Here is a 24,563-nt window from a genome sequence, read left to right as displayed (position 1 = left end):
TCCCACATTTCCTCCTTAGTCTTTTGTGGTTTACGGAATTATACTTCAAACCACAAAATGCCCACCTGATGGAGAAGCATGAGGGTGGAAAGATGGAATCCCACAGCGAGTACGACCGCAGGATGAAACACGCGGAGGCTGGGGACTCACAGGGACTGATGGTAGCTTTCGCCGCGACGAGGCCCCAACCCCTCTAAAACCAAATTTCTCAGAGACCCCAGGCCGCCTTTATTGCTCCAATCATTGCCCATATAATAAACTAATAAACCTCTCCATCAGCCAGGGGCACATCCCACAAGGTTTGAAACTAGCTTACAAAACCTGTACGACGTATAAAGTAAATTAGACCCCAGCATCTACCGCCCTATTTCTATTCGTTCTATCTTGAAAGTTTTGGAAAAGATAGTATATGAACAGGTCGAAAGGTATCTTTCTGAAAATAAAAAAAGAATCCAATCTGGCTTCAGATTCAGAACATCTTCTGACACCTGCCTACTCTGTTTGGGCAGGTGTCAGTGGCAGGAGATGTCAAACATGAGGTGGACTCGGGCAAATACTGCACCATGGTCATGCGTAGCATTCCAAGCACCTAGGCTCAATCAATGTATCCTGATCTTTAAAAAAATCCCACCCAGTGTGAAGTGAGTGGTGGCTTTATATACATGCTCAAAACGTCCAGTGAAGCTTCGCCAATGCCAAGCTGTGTGGGACATTCAGTCGGACATACACACAAAGCCAAAAATGGCAACTGAAGTAATAAAAACACAACACGCTTGCATATCTCCTTGTATGGGCCGTTCTGTCCATGATGTAAGTTATTTTATGTGTTTGAGCACGGATCTACATGGAGATCCGTACTAATACATACACAGTGAAACGTAGGAGCACTTTGCACCGCTCAAAAGTCAACCAAAGAACAGGCTTTTTTAGAAGTATCTGCTTGGCCTCACCTAAACCCTGCTGGTGGGATGGCTCAGGGTAGAAGACGGGCCTCCAAGATGCTCAATACTACAGAGACACCCATGAAACCTGTCAAACTCCTTCAATAATGTCAAAGATGCACGTAAGCACGACACCAGATGGCACTCCACTGATCTCATTCAACCCAGGTTCGGCTTAAAGAAGGGGTTAGATTCATTCTACTGCTATGTCACCAAAATGTGGAATGCCTTACCTACTGTCATAAAAAGGTGTTAGTCCTTAGTCCTTACCCTCCTTCAAAACCGCCATAGAAGAGCACCTGCAGGTATCTGCAATTAACTGGTCCCTGTAAAAAGTCTTATCATCAGAAATCCCCCCAACTGTTTACTGTACATATTATCCTTTTCTTATTTACCACTAGTTTATATGATGTTTGCATATATTAATATATTATTGTTTTTCTTAAAATGGCTCATTGAATTGAATACACAGCACCACAATGGAAATAAGCCCTTAGGGCTTTTTTGGGTTAGGGTTGTCCTTTGCTTTTGTATGAATTTGTACCACTGTAGCTTTTTTGCAACTGTTAATAAAGTATTCAGTCAATCAATCAATCGATCAAAAACCTGATAGCACATCCAATCATCGCCATGCCATAATAAATGTATTGCTTGTTTTAAATTAATTAAAAAATATTTGAATCCATTCATGAGTTGTCTTGACTGAAATGTCAATAATATTGAAAATGTGAGCTTGTATATGGAGTTCAACAATAATTTACCATATGGAGTTTGGGCTGATATTTGTGACAGAATATGCATGGCACTGGACAGCCGCATATAGTGGCCCGAATTCTAGAAATTTGAAATAGTATGAATAGTAAGAAATAGTATTTGAAATAGGGCTTATTAAGTGGTTACTTTCCCCCCGCCCCCTTTCTAGAAATATAGTGGAGTAAAAAATAGCCTAATTTGTCTTTAACATGTAGTGGAGTGAAACTACAAAATACTCAAGTACAGATACTCCAAAAATGGACTTAAGTACAGTACTCGAGTACATTTGTTACTGCATGTCCACCAGGGACATGCTGGGCCCCTGATTCAGCCCGGGAAAAAGAGTTGGAGAGGCCCTCATTGCGCGCTATAGAGAGAGATCTCTCTCTATAGCGCTGCTGCTACACAAAGATTTGCCATTTCAGATCATGACAAGTGACAAGCCAGTGGGCCAATTACATGAGTTATATTTCGTTGTTGTCGGGTGGAAACCGTGTATGTCCAAAACCGTTTGTTTTGTATTTATCATTTTAAAAATGATTTAAACTAGTGAAAACAGCAGATCTACAAGCACACAACGCCTCGCAACGCGAGGCGTTGTGTGCTTGTAGATCTGCTGTTTTCACTACTTTTGTGCGACGGCCTTGTATGATGAAGCAGGGCTTTGCTTTGCGGAAAATTTTACAAATTTGAAACTTGGTTTTTGCCCGACAGTGACGATTTACTTTGTTGGCCGCCCAGCTCCCAAAATGGAACGAAGGCCGACATTTTATTTTTATTTTTTCCTAATGGCCGGCCTGGACCGGCCAGGAATGAGCCGGCCGTTCGGGAGTTGTCCCGCTTTTCCCAATGGCCAGCACGTCCCTGATGTCCACCACTGCTCTTGGGGGAAAGTTATGTTTCAGTGTCTTTCTTCCCCCCCCCCAATGACACTGGGAAAGTTACCAGAGTTTTGCTGAACACAGCACAGTGCTCTTAAAAGGATCATTGATTGGTCATATATGCAGCCAACCCTTCTGCCCACTGCCCCACCCCCTTTCCCCTGGGAATTGCGGGAAATGCAAAATGGGGAAATTCAAAGACATGCTAAGAAAGTCTGTAGTCACGCTCCACCCATACAACTCCCCCCACACACCCCCTACAAGGACCCAGGGTCCTTGAGGGGTTCCATGGGGGGTCCCCAGTAAAATGTGTTAATACAGCATCACAGTCATTTTAACCCCGGCCCTTTATCCATATTTTATACATTAGCTATTCAAAAATAGCAGATCAACAAGCTCACTGCAGCATGTCACTTCGTGCAGTGCTGCGACTGCGATGTATTTTTTTTTACTTTTTTGAAAAATGTTGAAAGTGAAAATACATATCAATTTGGTTGTTTCAGAATTGCTGCTTTGAAGAGATCGAAATATTTAAAGCATTAGGCCTGCTTTATGGCAGTGGATTTCAAACATCTTCATATGAAACACCACTTATGTTTTGTATATGGCCAAATGCTAGCCCAGCCTGTCAGGGAACCCATGGGAGAAGATAATAAAAAAAGATCTACAAGCTCACAACATGTCGCGTCGCAATTCTTTGTGAGCTTGTAGATTGTCTATTTTCAAATAACTGAAGTGTGTTTAAAGTGGTTTAACTGATTTGTATGCTATAGGCCTATATATTAACACATTTAGCTTTTGACCCCCTGAAGGACCCATGGGGGCCCCTAGAACTCACACAAAAATGGATGGGAGGGCAAGCAGGCTGTGCCTTGAAGATATGGAAGTGATCTCTCTCTCTCTCTCTCTCTCTCTCTCTCTCACACACACACACACACACACACACACACACACACACACACACACACACACACACACACACACACCAAGAACATGTGTACTGTGTTTTGAATATCAATTTAACTCATTTTATTGGCTAATAAGCCTTAGGGTCTTAGGCTAATTTGTGGTTGTGGAGAATTTGACACGAAAATATTATTCTCTGAGAAAGCACAATTATAACAGGTTTTCCATGGCAAATGTTTTTCTCACAGCATCTTTCATAATGTATATTTCTAGTAGCCCGCGGCCATCAGTTCTTCTACCTGACACATAATCATTGCCGGAATCAATGAGAAAGTCAGACAGTACAGGCCATTAAATATGCACATGACACATCATCTTTAAGTTTTATCACATGGAGATGCAGTTCACTATAGACAGTTCTCCACTTTAATCGCAAATTAGAAAATGATTTCATTAGAGTCAGTTTATTGTCTTGTTTTATCGATTTGACATGAGGCATCTGGATTTTAAAACCCTTGGCCTTAGCCTATATAGGCCTATATCACTATTTTGAATTTTGTCATAATTTGTCATTATAAAACCTCAAACCTTTGAGAAGAAAAAACATACGCTCTATAGACATGAGCCAGACATCTCCGTGCGCATGCAAAGGTTTTAATTGGGTGACAGCTGCCAAACAATGACAACTAAGCACATATTGATGATCGGATGTGAAATCAGTAATCCATATGTTGTCACGGCTGTGCGTAACAGACACTGTCAAGTGTCAAGTCAAGTCACATGTAGTTATTTTTAACATCTGCATGTTCAGTTGGCCTGCGTAAGAAGCTGTGTAGAAGCATCACTGCGGGGTAGGCGCGTGGACGTGGACGTATCCACCGGTGTGTCCACGGTAATGTCCGCTTCGGTGGAGCGTTTCTTCGGCGCGCCGCTGGACTGCAGCTCCATCAGCTCCACCTCGTGCTTCGCCGCCGTCTCGAGCGCCTTCTGCTTGTTGTAGAACATGACGAAGTTGTTTATGATGGGGTGAATGGGCAAGGCGATGGCGATCACGCCGCACAGGAAGCTGACGGCGGCGTTGCACTTGCCGAGCGTGGTCTTGGGATATATGTCCCCGTAGCCCACCGTGGTCATGGTGATGATGGCCCACCAGAAGGACTGCGGGATGCTCTTGAACAGGGTCTCCGGGTGGCCTTGCTCTAGTGTGTAGCCGAGCGCCGAGAACACGAAGATCCCAACGCCCATGTAACAGAGCAGCAGCCCCAGCTCGTTCAAGCTCCTCTTGAGCGCGTATGTCAAAGTCTGCAGGCCGGAGGAGTGGCGCGCCAGCTTGAAGATGCGCGCGATGCGCAGGATGCGGAGGGCTTGCACCGCCTGCTGCACGTTGGTCAGCTCCATCATCGCGGAGCTGCCGAGGTAGGTGAGGCTCAGCATCACGTAGTACGGCATGATGGCCAGGAAGTCTATCATGTTCATGAAGCCCAGCGCGAAGCGCAGCTTGTTGGGAGAGGACGCGAGGCGCAGCAGGTACTCCACGGTGAACCACAGCATGCAGGTGGTCTCGATGGCCTCCATCGCGGGGTGCTCCACCAGCTCCCCCTCGGCGTCCAGCACCTGGAGCTCGGGGATCGTGCCGATGCACATCGCCAACGAGGAGATGAGGACGAAGGCGAATGACAGGATGGCGACGACGCGCGCCAGCGGAGAGGACTCGGGCTTCTCCATCAGCTGATAGAGAAATCTCTGACATCGCTGCGAGCGCGTGACGCACAGGGGCACCTCCAAGCCGTCCAGGATCTGCCTCACCTTGCAGGCGATCTCCTGCAGCTCCTCTTCTTTTTCGCTTAAATAACTTTTGCAGCATTCGTCCAAAACGCTTTGGTCTATCTTCCAAAACTCCATCTCCTTCGTGAAACAGATGGGACAAATGCCGTTCTTTATGTGGATTTCGTCAAAGTAGTAAGCGTCGATGATGCATTTGAAAGCGTCGGGGTCTCGGTCAAAGTAAAACTCTCGCCTGCCCGGATCAAAGTCGTCACAAAGTGAGGAGATAACGTCCTGGTTTTGGGTGGAGCAGTTCAGCAGCTCCGCGAGCCTGCTCTCCGGGTAGCGGTTCAACACATCCCCGAAGAGCACCACTCTCACCCCGCCAATGTTCACCGCGATCTCACCATCCTCAGCCTCGGTGCCCAAACCACGTCTGTACCTGGGCTTGGGTATTGTCCACATTTTACTCAACGTTTCCCCGTTCTAGCAACAAGGGAAGTTGAAGAGAATGTCATCGGTCTGAATTCTATAATGTGTTAAACAAAGCTCAGTGTCCATAACGGGCCGTGGTGGCGGTGCGTAAATGTCACCCCATGCCTCGCGCTCTCCAAACGGAATGAAAGGCACAGCTTGAGCGGATATCTGCCAAGCTCTACAAACCCCCCGCCCACACCCAAGGCAAGGTCTCTCTCTCTCTCTCTCTCTCTCTCTCTCTCTCTCTCTCTCACAGCGCGCGCGCAACGCACTGGTTTCTGCATGATGTGGGACAGTGGGATCTTCAATCCTGTATTCATCGTGCAGCAGAGCAGCAGCAGTGTAGTCAGAATAAACTATGTGAAAGCTATGTAGACTATCCATTGCATACGCATAACAGACCGTTTGGACTTTATAATTGTCCGCGCGCGCGCGCACACACACGAACGCACGCACAGATGCACACACACACACACACACACACACACACGCACGCACGCACGCACGCGCGCACACACACACACACACACACACACACACACACACACACACACACACACACACACACACACACAAATTGTGTGTCCATTTGCTTGTGTCTGAAAAGAGCAATTTAGCATATATATGGCGGGGGGAAAAAACTATGAATTACTCCATGATATTAAGTAAATTGTTTATTTAATACAACAGATTGCAGCTTGTCATTTAGCATAAACCATTTTACGCCATTAAATAATTCAGATTAAAATAAGACATGGCCATTGGCCAGGTATACTGTAACAGCAACTCCACATGTAAACAGCAGTTACAGTTTATTTACAAGGGTGTTTTGCTTTTTTATATTATGAAAGAGCAGTGAAGACTATGCCAAGATGTTTTTGTAATAGCATCAATCATGTCAGTACATGTATTGTCCATACAGTTAAGCATCCGAAGATCCCATTTTTAAATCAATATTTGAAAGAAGGAATAAAAGAAGAAGAAGAAAAAAGAAGAAATCAAGGGATGTTTAGCATTGTTTAAAATGGCTACAGCAAATATTCTGACAACCTGGTTGATGCTGTACAAAGTGTATATCAATCACTGGGCTGTACAAAACAGTGATAGTACGCTCTCTTGTGGCCATACATAGCACTACATTTAGTTTCTAATGGAAATCCAACATAATTTAGTCCATAAGTCATCCCTATCTGTTCCCCAGGTTCTAGGTTCCCGACTTACCTTAGGGTTATAGGGTTAGTTAAAGGGAACATAGAACCTGTTTTGGAAATATGAGGTTTCCACACGGCAGGGACGATATGCTGTACATTTAATTCAACTTTGACTGTAAAATGTACCCATGGCCATGGGTCCATCTTGCCAATAAGTGTGATACTGTGTAGGCCTATATGATACATATATAAATGTGACCCCCTTTTTGGTGCTGGGCTGTATATTTCACACATTGTGCAAGTATATTTGCAAAATTTTATTTCCAGGTTAAAGCTACAATCCCGAACTTTTTTTTACTCTTTTGTTTTGCAAAATTAAAGGGAGCCTCCGCACACTCAAAACTGTGCAAAATCAAGTTCTTTATTTTCAGTTTAGGAAAAAAGTGCAAGCTTTCGTCTTTTGTTTTGCGAAAATTTTGACCTTGGTATCGGTTAGTTAGGATACCTATTGGTTGACAAGTCATGTCTCAATCCCCTGTTGAATGAGCAGCAGCTATTTAGTCTCCTACATGGGGAGACCTGGATTCGAAGCCGGGGTCGTACATAAAAGTTACTGATTGCAGCTTTAAGTGTATTCATTCAAATGCTCATTTAAAACTGTACATAGCAACAACTAAATATGAATACATTCTTTCATTAGAAAATAAAACAATCCACATATTTTCTACAGCTTTACATAACAAAACGATATAATACTTTTCATTTCCCTCTCACTGCAGTGGTCGTGTTTACCTGCGGGAAGCACACTGCCCTCTCACTGTATTTTGACTTTTTCACTGTTTGTTTTGGTTGCCCAAACACATCCTGGCTGTCTACCAAATCAAACCGTGAGAACACCAAAATACAGTGCCAGGACAAAACAAAACAGGTAAAAACATGTATTTATCGTTTTGTTATGTAAACATATGCAGGGCAAAGTTACACATACTATGCCTTTAAATGTTGTAAATGTCTTTGAGTGGTTCTGTGATTCCGCTTGCAGTCCCAGCTCATGTGTATGCGTATGTACAGGCCGGACAATGTACAGTATAGATAACTACAAATACCCTTTTATATGTACATGTTTCCATATAGTCCATTGTGCAAGGTGGTGGAGAAGACCCACATGCAACCCAATATTCATCCAACGGTCCCACAGTAAAATCCTCATTCATCCATGTGTTATTCCAAGAGAGTATTTGTACCCTTCTAGAGCTACATTCCTAGGGTGACCAGACGTCCCGTTTTACCCGGGACAGTCCCGTTTTCAAGCTGCGTGTCCCGGTGTCCCGACAAATATCTCTAAAACACTAATATGTCCCGGTTTTCAACATTCACTACAAAATTGTCCCGGTTTTCGCCAGAATTAAAATAATAGTAGCTGTTTTCAGTGGTTGCATAGACATTTATCATGTTCTTTTCATGAAAACATGCTCACCTAACCAATCAGAAAAAAAGGAACACATTTTTGTGTGTCTGAATTCAACACTGAGGCTGTTTGTCAATCACTCACTGCCTGTTTGCAAACCTGCGGAGTGTGTGTGCGCGCGTGCACGTTAGAGAATGGGCACGCGCGTGCGCGGTAACGTGCGCATTGCTTTTAGGGTCCCAGTTTTAGGCAACAGTGTTTTGCGTCCCGGTTTGAGTGGCTGAAAATATGGTCACCCTATACATTCCCTATGTACGCATACCATTCACTCGTTGAACACATGCTCACGCCATGCTCTCTCTAGACTCTAGACCACGGGTCTTCAACAGGGGGTCCGGGACCCCTAGGGGGTCCTCAGAGTTACTACAGGGGGTCCTCCAAATCTTTGAGTGATAGACACTTTTTTTCTCCTATTTTATATTAACCACTTGAACCCTAGTATCCATATTCTGTGAACTTTAGCCAAAAATAGCGGATCTACAAGCTCAGATCGGCTATTTTCGGCAAAGAGCTTTGGTGTAGAGGGGAAAATGAGCAGACTAAGTACATAATGAAAGGTCAAGTTTTATTAGTATTGACGGTTCAAGTGGTTAAATATGGAATCTATGAAAAGGTTGTGGGGGTCCCTGCTTCATCTCTCTCCAAACTAGGGGGTCTTTGGCCTGAAAACATTGAAGACCCCTGGGCTAGACAGTGCTTCCTGTCCACGGGAAACTTTGAAAAGCAAGATAATCAACAAGTGGCTCTATGCACAGCAGCCACATTGGAAAGAAACTGGGCCTCTTCCTTACTTACCAATGATACTAATGAAGGCTCTGTTCCGTTTAGTGTAGCAATGTGGTTCTCACACTTTTTTTTATTCCAGGGAACTCCATAACTCTTGAGAGTGTACAAATAGAACCGAGTTGCACACCCCATATGGGGCCATTTGGAACCCCCTCAAGGAACCTCAAAAGGGTCCCTGGCCTGGACCACACTGTGGGGCCTTTTCCACCAAAGAACCTTGGTTCCAGAACCAGTGCCGGTTCAACTTTCTTGGAACATTTGGTTCGTTCTTGAGAACCGGCTTGCGTTTCCACCAGATTGAACCAGAGCCATCGTCCCCCAGTTCAGATGGTGGTTCACTGGAAAAACCAAGGATTTTGTGGTTCCGGTTTGGAACCAACTTTTACGGTTCGGAACCAACTCCGGTTCTCGGTGGAAAAGCACACCTCTCTGGTTCATCCCATATGCTGGAGAAAGAACCGGAACCGCTTCTTTGCCGGTGGAAAAGGCCCCTGTGAGACCCATTGGTCTAACAGAGACTCTGTTGGACCAGAATGGAACAGAACCTTAAAGGAGTAGTTCATCCCCAAAATGCATTTTTTTCTATTGATTACTCATGCCATGGAGACTTGAGTTCAATAATATTTTGTTGTATTCGTCGCATTCCTAAGACAATTAATGTATTATAGTAAATGTACCCCCATTGATTCTGGATGGGGACCCAGAATCAATGGGGGTGAATTTAGGTTCAAGTGTCAGGTAAATCTTACCCTCATTGATTCTGACTCTGAGCATGTGTCCCATCCAGAGCCTTGCATTTGGGTCCCCATCCGGAATCAATGGGGGTAAATTTACTATAATAAATTGTTTGTCTTAAGAATAAGACAAATACAAAAAAGAGAAAATCATTGAACTCAAGTCTCCATGACATGAGTAATCAATAGAGAAAAAAAGTCATTTTGGGGTAGAGGTCCAATTTCTTTCCAATAATGTCCGAAGATGCGTAGAGCCTATTGCATCTGTCACCGTGGCTCAACCATGTGGAAGAGTTTAATTCAACATTACCACGTACGTCCAAAGATCGTTGAGGATCTTGCCATTCTCTATTTCTCTGGCTCTCGCTGCCTGGCCTAGAGCGAGAGCTTAGTGAACCACAGAATCAACGTCAGCTCCGTCCTCCATCCCTGGATGTATTGTTCTATAGGGTTGTTCTGGAGTCTCCTCACACTGCCGACTACTAGCTGGTCTCCAACACGTTGATGCTTATCGGGAAGCAGATGTAGGAGAAGTATTCGTGCGGACAGGGACTCATTTCTGGGATGTCATAGCTCGGCTGTAGGACAGAGAGAGAGAGAGCACTGTCACTTGTGTGAAGACAGTGTTGTTCTAAAAAGTGCAGAAAAATAAGCTGTGGTCTACTACGCGCATGTCAACAACCAGTGTTGCCAGATGTACGCTAATTATCACATTAGTTCTATTATTTTATCCTCTGTACACTGCCCTACAAAGGTAGAGTGCAGTAACTACGTACAAGAATTTCACTAAAAAGTGATAAAAGTGTTACAACTGGTCAGCCAAATGAGATATACCGTAGGCATATAAGTGATATTAAACTGATTGTATATCTGTTCTTGAGCTAACTGTTCATCCCCCAATATCATGAAGGCTAATTTGACCTTTGGGTGACACAAATAAGTTGGTGTGTCCGAAAACTTAGTTACTGCACTCTGCCTTTAGTGTAGGATCAATCAATGCCAAAAATGCCCAAATGTACGATAAATTCGTTACATAAAAAAAAAAGAAACAAAAAAAATGAAATTCCCTGGCTGCTGATTCGAGATCCGGTTTGGCGTTTCAAAATAAGTCAGTATAAGAAAACCTGACCCTGGGGGATCAAAAGGGATGCACGTACAGTAGCCCTGCCTGAAGACCAGATCCCCATTTGGCTACATGGTACTAAGCCAGGCGGTTATAAAAGCACAGAGAAGCTATTCAACAGCGGTACCCGAGTGTTAATTTAACCATTGTCCCTCTGAGGGTAATGTACACTTGTATTACTCTCAGAGTTAAATTAACACGGTGTAAAAAGCCGCTCTGCTCAGCTTTTCAAGGGGATGTACCGTAGGAGGGACAGCCGCAATGCAACGAAGCATGTAATTTATGATGAAAGCAACGGCAATCTTGACTTAATTTGCAAATAGCATTTCTTGGACTTGCACGAGTAAGCATGATATTTGCTCGCGTGGCCCATGTTGAGCGTTAATCTGCCAACAGTTACAACAGCACGAAGCTACAGTAGTGAATCACATCACTGAATCATCATCATCATCATGATTACACAGAGATGAATTGCATTAAAGCCCACACAGTGTGTGTGTGTGTGTGTGTGTGTGTGTGTGTGTGTGTGTGTGTGTGTGTGTGTGTGTGTGTGTGTGTGTGTGTGTGTGTGTGTGTGTGTTGTGTGTGTATACGTACTTAAAATTACTATACTTGTGAGGGCCAAATGACCCCACAACAAGTAGAGCAGCATTTGAGAAGATAAATGATTGTTTTAAGATCTTTAAAAACATGCAAGTTATTTTCTGAGCACAAGCATTTCCTGCTAACCATAAAATGACTTGTTTTAGTTCTCCACTAGTTCCCCTGAAAACATTTAGCCAATGATTATTTTATTTTTTTGTCATAGTTTTAGTCGACTAAATGAATAGTGATTGGGCGTCACAAGGGGGGGAAAAGTTATTAGGGCCCAAGGTGGAGGGGCCGTAATTATTTTATACTTTAGCTATTGAAAATAGCAGATATACAAGCTCTATACGAGCTTGTAGATCTGCTATTTTTGAAAAGTCGTAAACATGTGTGCAAATCTTTGAATATATGTATTTTTTAAGCGAACATTTGTAACTAAAATTTTGCTTCTGGGGGGGTCCCTAAAACTAAATATTTTGAGATGGGAAACATAGCTTTTTCAAAAAACCTATTCAAAGACTTGTGTAAAAAAATAGCAGATCTAAACGTTTTCACGATTTATCAAAAAAATAGCAGATCTACAAGCTTGTATATCTGCTATTTTTCAATAGTTAAAGCGTAAAATAACGCGTAATGATGCGTTCCCAGTCTAAAGGGCTTAATCCCCCTCCCCCTATGAAGAACATTCATGGGGGGCCCGCAGTGAATCCTCGGGTACCCGGGGCCCAGAATTTGGCGCGACACCCCTGCACACAAACACATGAAGCCATGAGTGGAGAGGTTCTCACGTCTGTCTTGGTCTTGCTGGTGGTGGCGGTGGGGTCCAGGTGCATGAACAGAGAAGCAAGCTCTTCTCTCAGCTTCTTTGTGCGCTTCCTGTCCGGCTGCAGCAGAAAAGCATGATAGCTCACCGGTAAACCATACCTGGCAGATCATTTCAATGTTAGACGTCAGAAATAAAAGTCAAGTTTGGTGTGAATTTTGTTGGAAAAAAAAAAAAGTAAAAAATAAATGATAAAAACATGCTTCCCGATTATTCAAATAATCGTAAAAGTAATCAATAGAATAATTGCTAGGAAAATAATCGATATAGTTGCAGCACTAATCTGAATATCTATCTGTACATAATAGTCTCAAATGATAACATATTTGATTTGATTTAACTGATTGTGATGCTGTGATGTTTCACTCATTTTCTAGCTGGGGACCCCTTCAAGGACCCCTAGTGGGTCCCCGGACCCCAGTTTGAGAAGCCCTGGTGTACAGTAAGTACAGTAATCCCTCGTGTGAGCAACTCTGACCTGAGGACCGATTCCACGAACACCCTCAAGGCCTTCAAGTGAATCCAGGCGACAAACACCTCACTGAAGTTCACCTTCAGCCAACGCACAAGGTTTCCCTACAGGGGAGGCATAAAATATACACACATGAATGCAATGGTGGAAAAAGAACATTTCTCATTTCACATTTCTTTTCAACTTACTGACCCTGGCTTGTGTACATCTTCCTGAATTTATGGTCACACATGTAGAGTACGGATGCGTACAGTATGGTACACAGCGATGAAAGAAAGTACTCCAAGTCAGTTGTTCTCAAACCTTTTCATGTCAAGGACACCCACAGTAATATGTAATGTACCGTATTTGGTCACGGACCCCATCTGAAAATATTCTGTGCCAGGCCCCCTCAGAAGAGAAGATTTTCTTTCCAAAATTATATATATATATATTTTTTTTTCCAATTCTTTCAAGATCTTCCTTTAGTTTGTTGGGTTTTTTTTTTATAGCAGATGTTCAAGCTTGCAGTGAGCTGTGAATGCCTGATTTGTAGAATGCTTACAACACCTCACACTGCGAGGTGTTGTGAGCTTGTGTAGAATCGTCTATTTTCACAATATCTGCCTCTTTCTTAAGTAATATTTGAAAACTTGGCCAATGAAGTCTTAAAAAGGTAAATTGAATTAAATTGTTACTTTAGAAATGTGCAGAATCTGCAGATACCCTGTATAGTACGTATTTATAATGTACTGTATTATACTGAATGTTGGTTTGTTTAGTGTTCAGTGAGAAAACAATATTGCATATTGAGCTACTGGTAATCATCTGGTGACCCCCCCCCCCCCCCCCCCCACACACACACACACACACACACACACACACACACACACACACGCGCACAAAGAAATTGGAGTCTTTCCCCAGTAGTGGGGACTACTGCACTACTAGACATACCCAGTGACACAAGCCATCCACACAACAGTGGTGGCACAGTACACTATGTGTTCACTCACATACTGCTCCCTCTTGTCCATGCCAAGTTGCTTCATCTCAAGCCTTTGTCGCTCATCCACGTCGAAATTGTACTCGCGCACGGTGAACCTGTGTGGGCAACAGGCTACACTATGGTAATCGACACAGACAACGTGGCTCTGAGCCGAAAACATCCTATTCTCTGGCAATCAAACCTGCTTACTTGCTCTGTTTGGCATTTGTTTTGAATTCATGGACGGCTCTTTTGAAAAGTGTAACAGTGAAAATCCCCTCCTCTCCGTCCTCGTAAAGCTTTCTGTTGGTCACACAGAGCAACAATGTACAATTACGGTTGGGAAGGAGCCAAAGGAAATGAAAATAGTGCACACCGACACCGTCGTGACAAGCAATATGAAAGTGCCCAAGAAACTATAGCGGGCAACGATATTTCACAAAGGCTCTGACTTGAGAAATTAATATTAAGCCATAACGAACATTCTGTCATTCTTCTTCTAGAAAGACTACAGTGAATACTTGTGTTTACTTGTGTAAACACAAATCGTATCCACCCAGTTTTAGCCCATTCATTCATTGGCTTCAGGTATCACCAGACGTATTAATAGGCAGAGATCTCTGATTGTCTGGCTACGCAAGACTAGATTGATGCATGGATGCTGTCACAGTCAATTCTCTCATCTGCCACTCTCACACATTGTTATTGATGGAGCTACATACAGCATATTACAGTTGGAATGGAACATTATCTCTTGTTTCATTGCAACTCACTGCAGACTAAACAATGCAGGGCCTTTTGAAAGCTGAAATTCAGTGACATTCCTTTAAAATCCTCACAGAATTCATAGATTACAGGAGGCGGTAGACCCGAGGCCACATTGTAGTTTAATATTCCACATTTTGAATAATTAAATAAAAACCCAAGTACTTTATCTCAGGTTGCACATAGCTGTCTGAATGTCTGCTCAGGTGAACAAGAGCATAATATACGTCAATTGGTTCGGCTGATTGAAACCATATTCAATGAAATACTGTAAACAGAGACATTTTCTTCTTCCGCCAGCGATCATCCTGGAGATGTGTCGCTGCATGGACTCTTACTTTCTTGCGGTAACACAATACGCGTGGTTTAGCCTGACCTTGTGGCTCACTGAGAACAGGACGCTTCACTAGCACACTTAGACATGGATCGAATGGAATGAGCTTGTCTCATTGTTGCCACGGACCGCCAGGAAATCCAGAAGAACGTATACGCCTCCTTACCTGCTGGAGCGAGGCACCACAAACTGGGACAAGGACTCATAAGACTGCTCCCACTGCCTGTAGCTCCGTCTGCGAAAACAGAACAGACCACATCCACATATCGTCGTTGTCGGGTGGAAACCTTGTACGTCCAAAACCGTTTGTTTTGTATTTATCATTTTAAAAATGATTTAAACTCGTGAAAACAGCCGATCTACAAGCACACAACGCCTCGCACCGCGAGGCGTTGTGTGCTTGTAGATCTGCTGTTTTCGCTACTTTTGTGCGACGGCCTTGTATGATGAAAAAATGTACAAATTTGAAACTTGGAGATACAAGGTTTCTGCCCGACAGTGACGATATGACAAATACAAGCGTGCGCACACATACACACTCACACACTCACGCACACACACACGCACAGGAAGGAAGAGGGATAAAAACAAAATACAAAAACTGCCCTATAAGCCCTATATAATTTGTCATTTGATGAATTGCGCACGCATGCACGCACGCACGCACGCACGCACGTACGCGCACACACACACACACACACACACACACACACACACACACACACACACACACACACAAAGCATCACTTAAGACCACAGCTAATAATAAAATAAAAAAAGACAGGGTCTAATTGCAATTTGGCTTCCATGTAATGTGGGTCTGAGACAAATGATATGCAGTATATTATACAGTGTAGGCCTATACAGTTTATATGATATTTAATGACATGCCCTAAATAGGGATGCCAGGTTTAATGCTTATGTAATCACCTCTATTATGTTATTACTGTAGGTCTGGAAGTGGAGCAGGTGCATTTCCTCTGATTGATTAGCCGTGGGTGCTCAGCTATGGTCAATAATAAACGAAATAAATAAACGAATAAAACCACAAAGTATAGAGATGCAGGACTGTTGGCTCAGATGCACATCTTTATTGCTACCCCAGGCAAACGCGTTTTGTCAGGAGCCTTGACGATGCACATACCGGTACTTCACTATATGCTCCGATGGAGGCCCCTGCTAAAACGCGTTAGCCTGGGGTAGCAATAAAGAAATGTGCATCTGAACCAATAGTTTTGGAGTGCTGCTATTTACATCTCAGTGGAGTTTATTTTATGTTTGCATCTTCCTGAATGTGCAAACATAAAAGAGTGGTGAGTTAACCACTATATGAGACCGATAAATCAGTTGGCAAATATATAACGTTTTTTTTTTGACAACTGCTGTGTTCTGATTTCTAACCATTTTCAACCTGTTGTCCCTGATTTGGTCACGTCATTAAAGGTGACATTTTCAAAAGGTTTTCGAAAATAGCAGCCCTTGTTGTAGATTGACTATTTTGGAGAATGTTAAATGGGGCTTAAAGGTCATTTACTTCTTTCTATCATTTTAGTGTTTTTAACGATTTTGATTTGCATGCATTGCATGCAAGTGGCTAAATATGTATTCCCAAGATGCACCGCAATCTTTCATGGGCAGATGTGACTTATGGGGGCTGGTGTAAATAGTAACAAAGAAATTGTCAACTTATTGTGTCTAAAAATACATATTTAGCCACTTGTACGCATCCCCCTAAACACTGAAATCAAAATACAAAAATTGCTAAAACGATAGAAAGCAGTAAATGAAAACATTTTTTCTTTTCTCTAATTACAATCTAAAAGATGAACTCTTGTTGTAAAAAGCAAAAGTTGTCTTAAAGGACGACTGCTTAGGTCAAATGTTTTTTTTTATTCAAAAATGGTTCACTTTCACCAAAAATCTATTTAAATATTCACTGACCCAGTGTGATGAGGTATTCACAAAGGGTGTCACATCTTTTTTTTGGTGGTGCAATACAGCACCTGTCGCATTGGAGCCCTCAGTATGCGAGCGTTTATTACTGTTCGTCACTCAGCACCTGCCCAAGTTCGGGTAGGGGATGTGCATGTTGTTTTCCTTTTTCCACTTTTCCCCTTTTCATGTAGGCTATACTAACCTGGCCACCACTACTAGTAGTGTGGTGAGGTATTCACGAACCTGGGCATTACTACCAGTAGTGTGGTGAGATATTCAGATTCCAACAAATCTTCTCTTCTCACTTTTTCACTCAGGCTGCAGGTTACCAAGCTCCCTCTGGAAAGATACACACATTCAATATGAAATGCGCAACTCGTGCATTTTTAAATCGCATCTATGCGGTTATATAGATACACAGCTCCTGAATTCTTTATCCTTTTTGGTAAATAATTCATGTCATGGTCGAGGGGTTTACTCACTCCGTCTTGCGCTCAAGGCCCTGCAAGCTGGCTTTGATGTTGTTGTACGCCAGTGCTCGAGATTTCACTTCTGACTCCACCTGGGACACTTGCTGTCGGACATGCAAGTACATGTGCATAAGCAGGCATTAAAACTGTGCAAAACGTTTACAACAAATATGCCTTAATAGATTATAATTGTCCTCTATAACTACAATGTAAAATTAAAAACACCTTAAATATTTTATTTCTTCTAGAAATAGCTAATCTTTCACTCAATAGGAGAAATACCTGTCGGAAGTTGATGATGTCATAAATGTCATACCGGTATGTGATCTATCCCTATTGAATTTATGGCATGCATGTGCAAATAAAAACAAACGTAATACTTCCTATGGTTAATATGAGCATCAAATCCATATTTCAAATGTTTTTTTTTTTTGCACATGCATGCCATAAATTCCATAGGGATAGATCACACATGACATTTATGACATCATCAACTTGCGACAGGCATTTCCCCTGTTGAGTGAAAGATTAGCTATTTCTAGAAGAAATAAAATATTTAAGGTGTTTTTATAATGTATTAAGGCATATTTGTCGTATTAGCCAGGGATCCTTTTAACATAAATTAACACATAAATCTGTTAGTTTTACTAAAAAGGCAAATAAGCAGCAGAATACTAAATATGTATCTGCAGGCTAAATATATATACAGAGTGTGTGTGTAGCCTACTATCCTCCATTATGGTATGGCTTCCGTCCACTATCTGTTTGCACCATCATGTGAGGGTTACAGTAGGTCCAGGGTCAATGTAACATGCATCGTTATGCAACACCTGGATTCTAAACAGTGATGTAAGAAGTACTCACATGTTTTACTTAAGTAAAAGTATCAATGTAGATATACTCTGTTACAAGTAGAAGTCAACAAGGTTTGCTCAACTCGTTGCAGAACAGTCTGGAGAGTTTCAGGCTATCTTGGGTTTGAAATCCAGTAATACATATGAAGAAAAGTCTTTTTTAATAATGACGCAGCAGCAGCCCTCAGACAGACATGTTTCGGCTCTCTGGCCATCATCACTGTTATTGAAGAAGTCCCATATTCATTATGTACCTGAGCAAATGTACTAAAGTGTCGGCATCAAAATATACTTAAAGTACCACAAGTAAAAGTACTCATTGTGCAGAATGTCCCATTTCCGGAACCAAACATCTACCATTCAACCAAAACTCTGTCCTGCACCCTGGCCAGGCAAGGTTCAGGCAGACCTACTCTGCTATATTTAACCCCTTTGACCTCTCCCCGATTCGGACAAGTTTAACGTCAAATTTAACCTCCTGGTTTTCAACCAGAGGCTTGTGGTTATATGTCGGTTCTCATCAAGGAATATGATTTGCCAAGAGACGTGTCATTTCCTATAACATCACGACTAGGAGCTGCCAAGCTTGTAGAACGGGCTATTTGTGGGTTCTTGTAGTTAATAAACATTAGTGAGCTGAGTGTAATAATGAAAAGAAGTTATTTTTGACTCGACCAAACCAGAGCTAGCAATGCATACTGTAGTGTATATAGTATTACATATACCGGTAGTATTAATGACATGTATAAGGTGGTCATCAAAAACCTCCAGGATAGAACACTTGAGGTTGCGTTATGTAGATCACAGCTTTGATGATCTACTTTGGTCATGTCCGTGAGGTTATTTACAATGACACACCGCCGTGTTCATGTTCCTATTTCTTAAATCATTCTCAGTATGTTAATTCAAGCATAGTACCACACTTTGCATAACAGTATGTGTTTGGATAACATTCAGTACCTTGCTGATGATGTCTGTCAGGTTACGTAGAGACATGACAGTGGGATACTTGGCTCTGTCCCACTGGAACTTTGTCACATAGTTCACCAGATCCCCTGAGACACACACATGCACGCACACGCACACACACGCACGCGCACACACACAAAGCATCACTTAAGACCACAGCTAATACTAAAACAAGACAGGGTCTAAATTGCGATGTGGCTTAATGTGGATCTCAGATATTATGACATCCCTCTATACGAATTAATGTATCTATGATGTCAGGAGGCCTACTATGATGTCAGTACTGTGAAGTCAGTGATCTCCATATTTGGGCAACGTTTCAAAGTTTCCTGGTCCAGCCTCCTATGACCTCCAGTATACATATACTGTATATATACTGGAGGTCAAAGGAGGCTTGATGCAATTAGAAAGATGCAATTGGAAATTGCAAGTGTGCACCACTCCTCAAATGTTTTTCCTTCAATTTCCAATGGCATCTGATTCACAAAAAGGTTTATCTAGTGGAAATAAAGTTTCCACAGGACTGCAGTGTGTAATTAAAAAAAAAGGTTCTAAAAGGTTAACATATTCACAATATGTGAAATTCTTTTTGGAAAGTTACTGATAGCATTAGTAACACAATCAATTTGGAATATATTGATCCAGTGGTTTGCGAGATCAGACCCGGACACACACACACGCACGCACGCACACACGCACGCACGCACGCACGCACGCACGCACGCACGCACGCACGCACGCACCCACGCACGCACGCACGCACGCACCCACGCACGCACCCACGCACGCACGCACGCACGCACGCACGCACGCACGCACGCACGCACGCACGCACGCACGCACGCACACACGCACATACACACACACACACACACACACACACACACACACACACACACACAAAGCCTCAACACCACTAGGGATGGGACGATATGAACATTTCATATCACGATTATTGTGACAAAAGAAATCACGATTTACGATATTATCGCGATAATCAAAATCCATTGACAAAACATTTGAAAAAAAAAAAGTATTATAAGTACCTTTTACCAAAGGGTTTAAGTGGTACCGGATGTGCATTTTGGGCAAATAAAAGGTGAATTGATCCCAGTGCATGATGGAGGACAATATCACGATAAATTAAATCTCCGCGATACGATTTATCACGGTATCGCGTATCGTCCCATCCCTATCTACCACACACAAGAGGAGAGGAGAGGAGGGGAGAGAGGAGACGAGATGAGTAAAAACACACTGTACCACACAAGAGGAGAGGAGAGAGTAGAAGAGAGGAGACAAACAGGACAGTTAGATAAGGGCCCTTCAAGAGCAGTGAATGGTGAGTGATGCACACAGCACTGCAGCTCAGAGAGCACATTCTATTCAGATACCCCTCAGGGTTGTGAGGTAGGCTTTCGCGGGAGACAGGTGCACTTTCTGATGATGCCTGTGGTGGTCTGAAGGGGGAGAACGGCCCAAATAATGTATTAGTGATGGACTTAACATGCAGGAGGTCATGTATTGATTGTCATGTATTGACCACTTCATCTGGTGCAGATAAGTTAATCACCTTATGCCAACAGTCATATGTATATAAAATAAGGTGTGTATGTACAGTATGTATGTATGTATGTACATACAGTATATATTGCGTTAATACAGAGTTAATCAAGCCTGATGTACTGTAACAGTAATTATAGCACAACATAGCCTATAACTTTATATAGCTGTGTGTGTGTGTGTGTGTGTGTGTGTGTGTGTGTGTGTGTGTGTGTGTGTGTGTGTGTGTGTGTGTGTGCGCGCGCGCGAGCGTGCGTGCGTGTGTGTGCGTGTGCGTGTGTGGCGAGCAAGGAGTGGGAGGGTGGTAGGGTTGTACATGTACATTTGGAGTTTAGATGTGTCTCATTTGCAAATGGCACCGTATTGCAAAAGTAATGAAAATGTAATACTACCTATGAGTCATGACGTGTGTGACTGTGACTGTGTGTGTGTGTGTGTGTGTGTGTGTGTGTGTGTGTGTGTGTGTGTGTGTGTGTGTGTGTGTGTGTGTGTGTGTGTGTGTGTGTGTGTGTGTGTGTGTGTGTGTGTGTGTGTTGCCTGAGGCCACTGCACTCTTAGCTAATGAGTTCCTTTACTAGACAATTAAGTGTGTGTGTGCGTGCGTATACGTGCATGTGTGTGTGTGTGTGTGCATGCATGCGTGTGCGCACATGTGTGTGTGCACATGTGTGTGTGTGCGTGCGTGCGTGTGTGTCTCACTCACCTCCATTGGCTAGGGCGTTTTCCAGCACTTTGTCACTGGAGTGTTCCATCACCTCCCCCATACACTGACATGTCCGCTTGATAACACTGGATGGATGGGGGACAGCAATAAAAAAATCACTTACCATAAAGGAACATCACTTTTGTGATATGAAAATAAATGGTTTATCATGGGACAAAATGACCTTCCTTTCTGGATGTGATGGCCAATCACAGGCTCCTTTTTACATGAAGAAAAAAAAAAGCTTTGCTGGAACGTCTAAGGATTAATGTTAATAAATAATGTTGAACGCCATACCGCAAAACCGCATTCAAAACATGCCTTTTTCCTACTTAAAGTGGCTTTTATAAAAAGGAAAGTTTAAATGACTATTTGGTCTATTTGGTTTAAAAAATAAAATAAACAAAAAGCTAAATGGACTCTAACGGTTCCATTTGGTTCCATTTGTACACTGTCAAGTTAAGGGGAAAACTTCAAATGTCAAAGTTTGAGAACCACTGATCACTTTTGTCATATGAAAATGAAATATCTTGGGACAAAATTATTAAATTATAAAGTTTTTGCTTGAAACATCTAAGGATTAAATCTTCATGTTGAACGCAATGTAAGGACTGCGTAAGGCTAAGACGTAGATTTCATTTGACTGACCCAACATCCCCCCTCATCATCCATGCAGAGCTGTGAATTAATCACATGAACCCTAGCGAACCCTATATTCTGGGCATGTCATCATTATAATTACAGGCCTATAATAAATTATATAGGGTTTAAGTGGTTCATATGACCCTGAGTCTTTCAGTATGTCTTTCTCCACATCTGGCTATACTGTAAGACGAGGCCACTAGACATAGACGTCTTGTGTACAGTGAACAGGCAGGATTTGAATTTGAGTTTTGCTTAACCACTTAAACCCTATGGTTAACCAGAGTCCCTCAGGGCTCTGGTGTATTTTCTGTTTGCTGTTATTGTGGCGAAAGCTTTCACTGAAAACAGCCAGCAATTTTCTGTGAAAGCTTTTCCCACAATATGGATGCTGGGGTTTATGTGTTTAATTGTGCAACCTCTGTATAGGGGCCTGAAATTACATTAAAAACCGATCCAAGTGACCTCGACTATGTTAGCGCCCTCCATAAGACAAATATGGGTACATTCTACTTCTACAACACTGCCACCCAGGTGTGGAATTCCTTGACTACCTCCCTTAAAACATGTAGCTTGCTGGCCTCCTTCAAAACTGCCCTGAAAACTCACCTTTCAGGAGGCCAGAGAGAGGAAACAAGGGGGTGGGGCTAAGTTAAGGGGGGGGGGGGCCTTAACTTAGCCCCACCCCCTTGTTTCCCCTATCCCATATAGTGTTTTTATAATTGCTATGATATTTGATTGTTTTCTTTGCTTGCTATTTGTTATGGCCATGAATTGAATACAAGGACTTCCGACATAAACAAGACTGTACAACGACTTGTTTGGGATGTTCCTTTTAAGCAGGGTGTTTAACTGTATTTGTACTGTACTACATTCTTTATTGTATTGACTATACTTGTACTGTTCTCCATTTTTGTCTAATAAAATATTCAATCAATCAGTCAAGCTGGGGCTCAATCCGAAGTCAGGTGGAGAAAAGATGCATTGTTGGCAATGACTCTGTATTTATGCCCTCTCAGCTCAGGTACAAGCCCAATGAATTTAAAAGCAGACGGAAATCTAACCGTCAGCTGGGCCTGAGCATAAATTAATAATGGCGGAGAGACTTCACAGGTTCCCAGAGCCACTAGCCTTAATTGAGGACAAAGCTACGCATTAAGCACTCTGCATGCATGTAATTCATGCACAAAACGCCACCAATCCAACAGGCATAAACAAAGGAGCGCACACTTTGAGTCCTGTACCAACGAGGACACATTATGACCGTTTACCTTTCAGTGTACGTGTCCAGCCTTGAGATTTCATCTGACACAACGATCAGATTGTCCAACGTTCCCACCTGGGGGCATAGTAATGAGTCAGTGTTGGTATACTGTAGTGGTAATAGACTCTCTCTGTTCTAAAGGGCTGAGAGGGTATTAGAATCAATAGAATTCCGTCTCTAGTCTCTTAAACCAATTTCGAATCAGATCACAAAGAAATGCCCACAATTTGAATTCAGCAGAACACGTGATGGCCTTCATTTGACTTCCGCCATGACATGAGAATGTCATTTCTCATAGTGTATAGGGCCTAACCCTTACACTGAACTTGTTGAGAGAAATGGGTCGGATGGAAATTTCACCTCAAACTGTAGGGAGGCAACCTGAGCCTATAGCCCTTCACTGGAGAAGGACACCAAACACCTGTAACCTCCACTAACTACACTGTACCATACATACTCCTTCCAGGGCACAATAACAGTTCACTAAGAATTTCCTCTAGTCATTTTAATTTACACTATGTCATGTCAGTATACTCCTATCACATGATTAGGAGGGGGCTATACTTGTGTTATCCTTTTGTTACTCTGAGTGTATAGGCTACAAATGAAACCAATGGTCTATGGTCACATTTGGACAAAGTTAAACTGACAGTGACAGTTATTGTGTACCCAAGGGGAGACAGCAGAGATCCATATTATATATCCTAACCCAGGCAGCTACCTTTAGCTCTGGGATAGCGAACTTGCAGGTTGAAGCCAGGTTGGTTTTGGCCATGGTGCGCTGCAGCTTCTCTAGACTGGCTGCGCTGGTCTTGTCCAGTGGAACAGATATCAGCCAGAAGTCCGTCATGATCCTGGTGCGGGTCTTTGTCAATGACAGCTCCAGTCGATTTCCTCCAAATAAACCGCTTTGGCACGAATTGCACCTTGTGAAATTCAGTTCACAAAATGGCAGACCTGACCCAGAGCAAAGAAAAACGTATGTAGCATAATTACAAACCGCTTAAACACTATTTATTTTATTTAGCTTAACCTGTCATTCCACTGTATTAATAGTTAGCCAACAGGAAATGTTTTTTTTTTTTTCTTTTTAAGTCTAGGAGTAGGAACCACAAAAAGTTGAGAAAAGAAAAACAAAAGAAGAAGGAAAAGAAAATAAATAAAGGAAATCAAGTAAAAACAAATGAAAAGGCTGTAATCAATGGTAAAATAATTCCTACCTCGAATTAA

General features: G+C 42.6%; 2 protein-coding genes across 2 annotated transcripts; both read right to left on the bottom strand.

The window, feature by feature from the left end:
- Nucleotides 1-4,288: 4,288 nt before the first annotated feature.
- On the bottom strand, nucleotides 4,289-5,710 carry kcnf1b (potassium voltage-gated channel, subfamily F, member 1b; the record flags this gene model as incomplete). Its single annotated transcript, XM_080751051.1, has 1 exon — nucleotides 4,289-5,710. The coding sequence occupies one exon, from the start codon at nucleotides 5,708-5,710 to the stop codon at nucleotides 4,289-4,291; it is 1,422 nt and encodes a 473-aa protein (XP_080607177.1).
- Nucleotides 5,711-10,343: 4,633 nt separating this feature from the next.
- atp6v1c2 (ATPase H+ transporting V1 subunit C2) lies at nucleotides 10,344-24,183 on the bottom strand (the record flags this gene model as incomplete). The annotated part of the gene is made up of 11 exons (XM_080751050.1): nucleotides 10,344-10,439; nucleotides 12,361-12,496; nucleotides 12,874-12,971; nucleotides 13,863-13,950; nucleotides 14,045-14,137; nucleotides 15,100-15,168; nucleotides 17,351-17,442; nucleotides 19,153-19,247; nucleotides 21,428-21,513; nucleotides 23,341-23,408; nucleotides 24,055-24,183. The coding sequence occupies 11 exons, from the start codon at nucleotides 24,181-24,183 to the stop codon at nucleotides 10,344-10,346; spliced, it is 1,050 nt and encodes a 349-aa protein (XP_080607176.1).
- Nucleotides 24,184-24,563: the final 380 nt, after the last annotated feature.

The sequence above is a fragment of the Nannobrachium achirus genome (genome assembly GCF_963921795.1).
Source record: "Nannobrachium achirus genome assembly, chromosome: 20".
In the NCBI taxonomy this organism is placed as follows: Eukaryota; Metazoa; Chordata; class Actinopteri; order Myctophiformes; family Myctophidae; genus Nannobrachium; species Nannobrachium achirus.
This window is presented reverse-complemented; position numbering and strand designations above follow the sequence as displayed.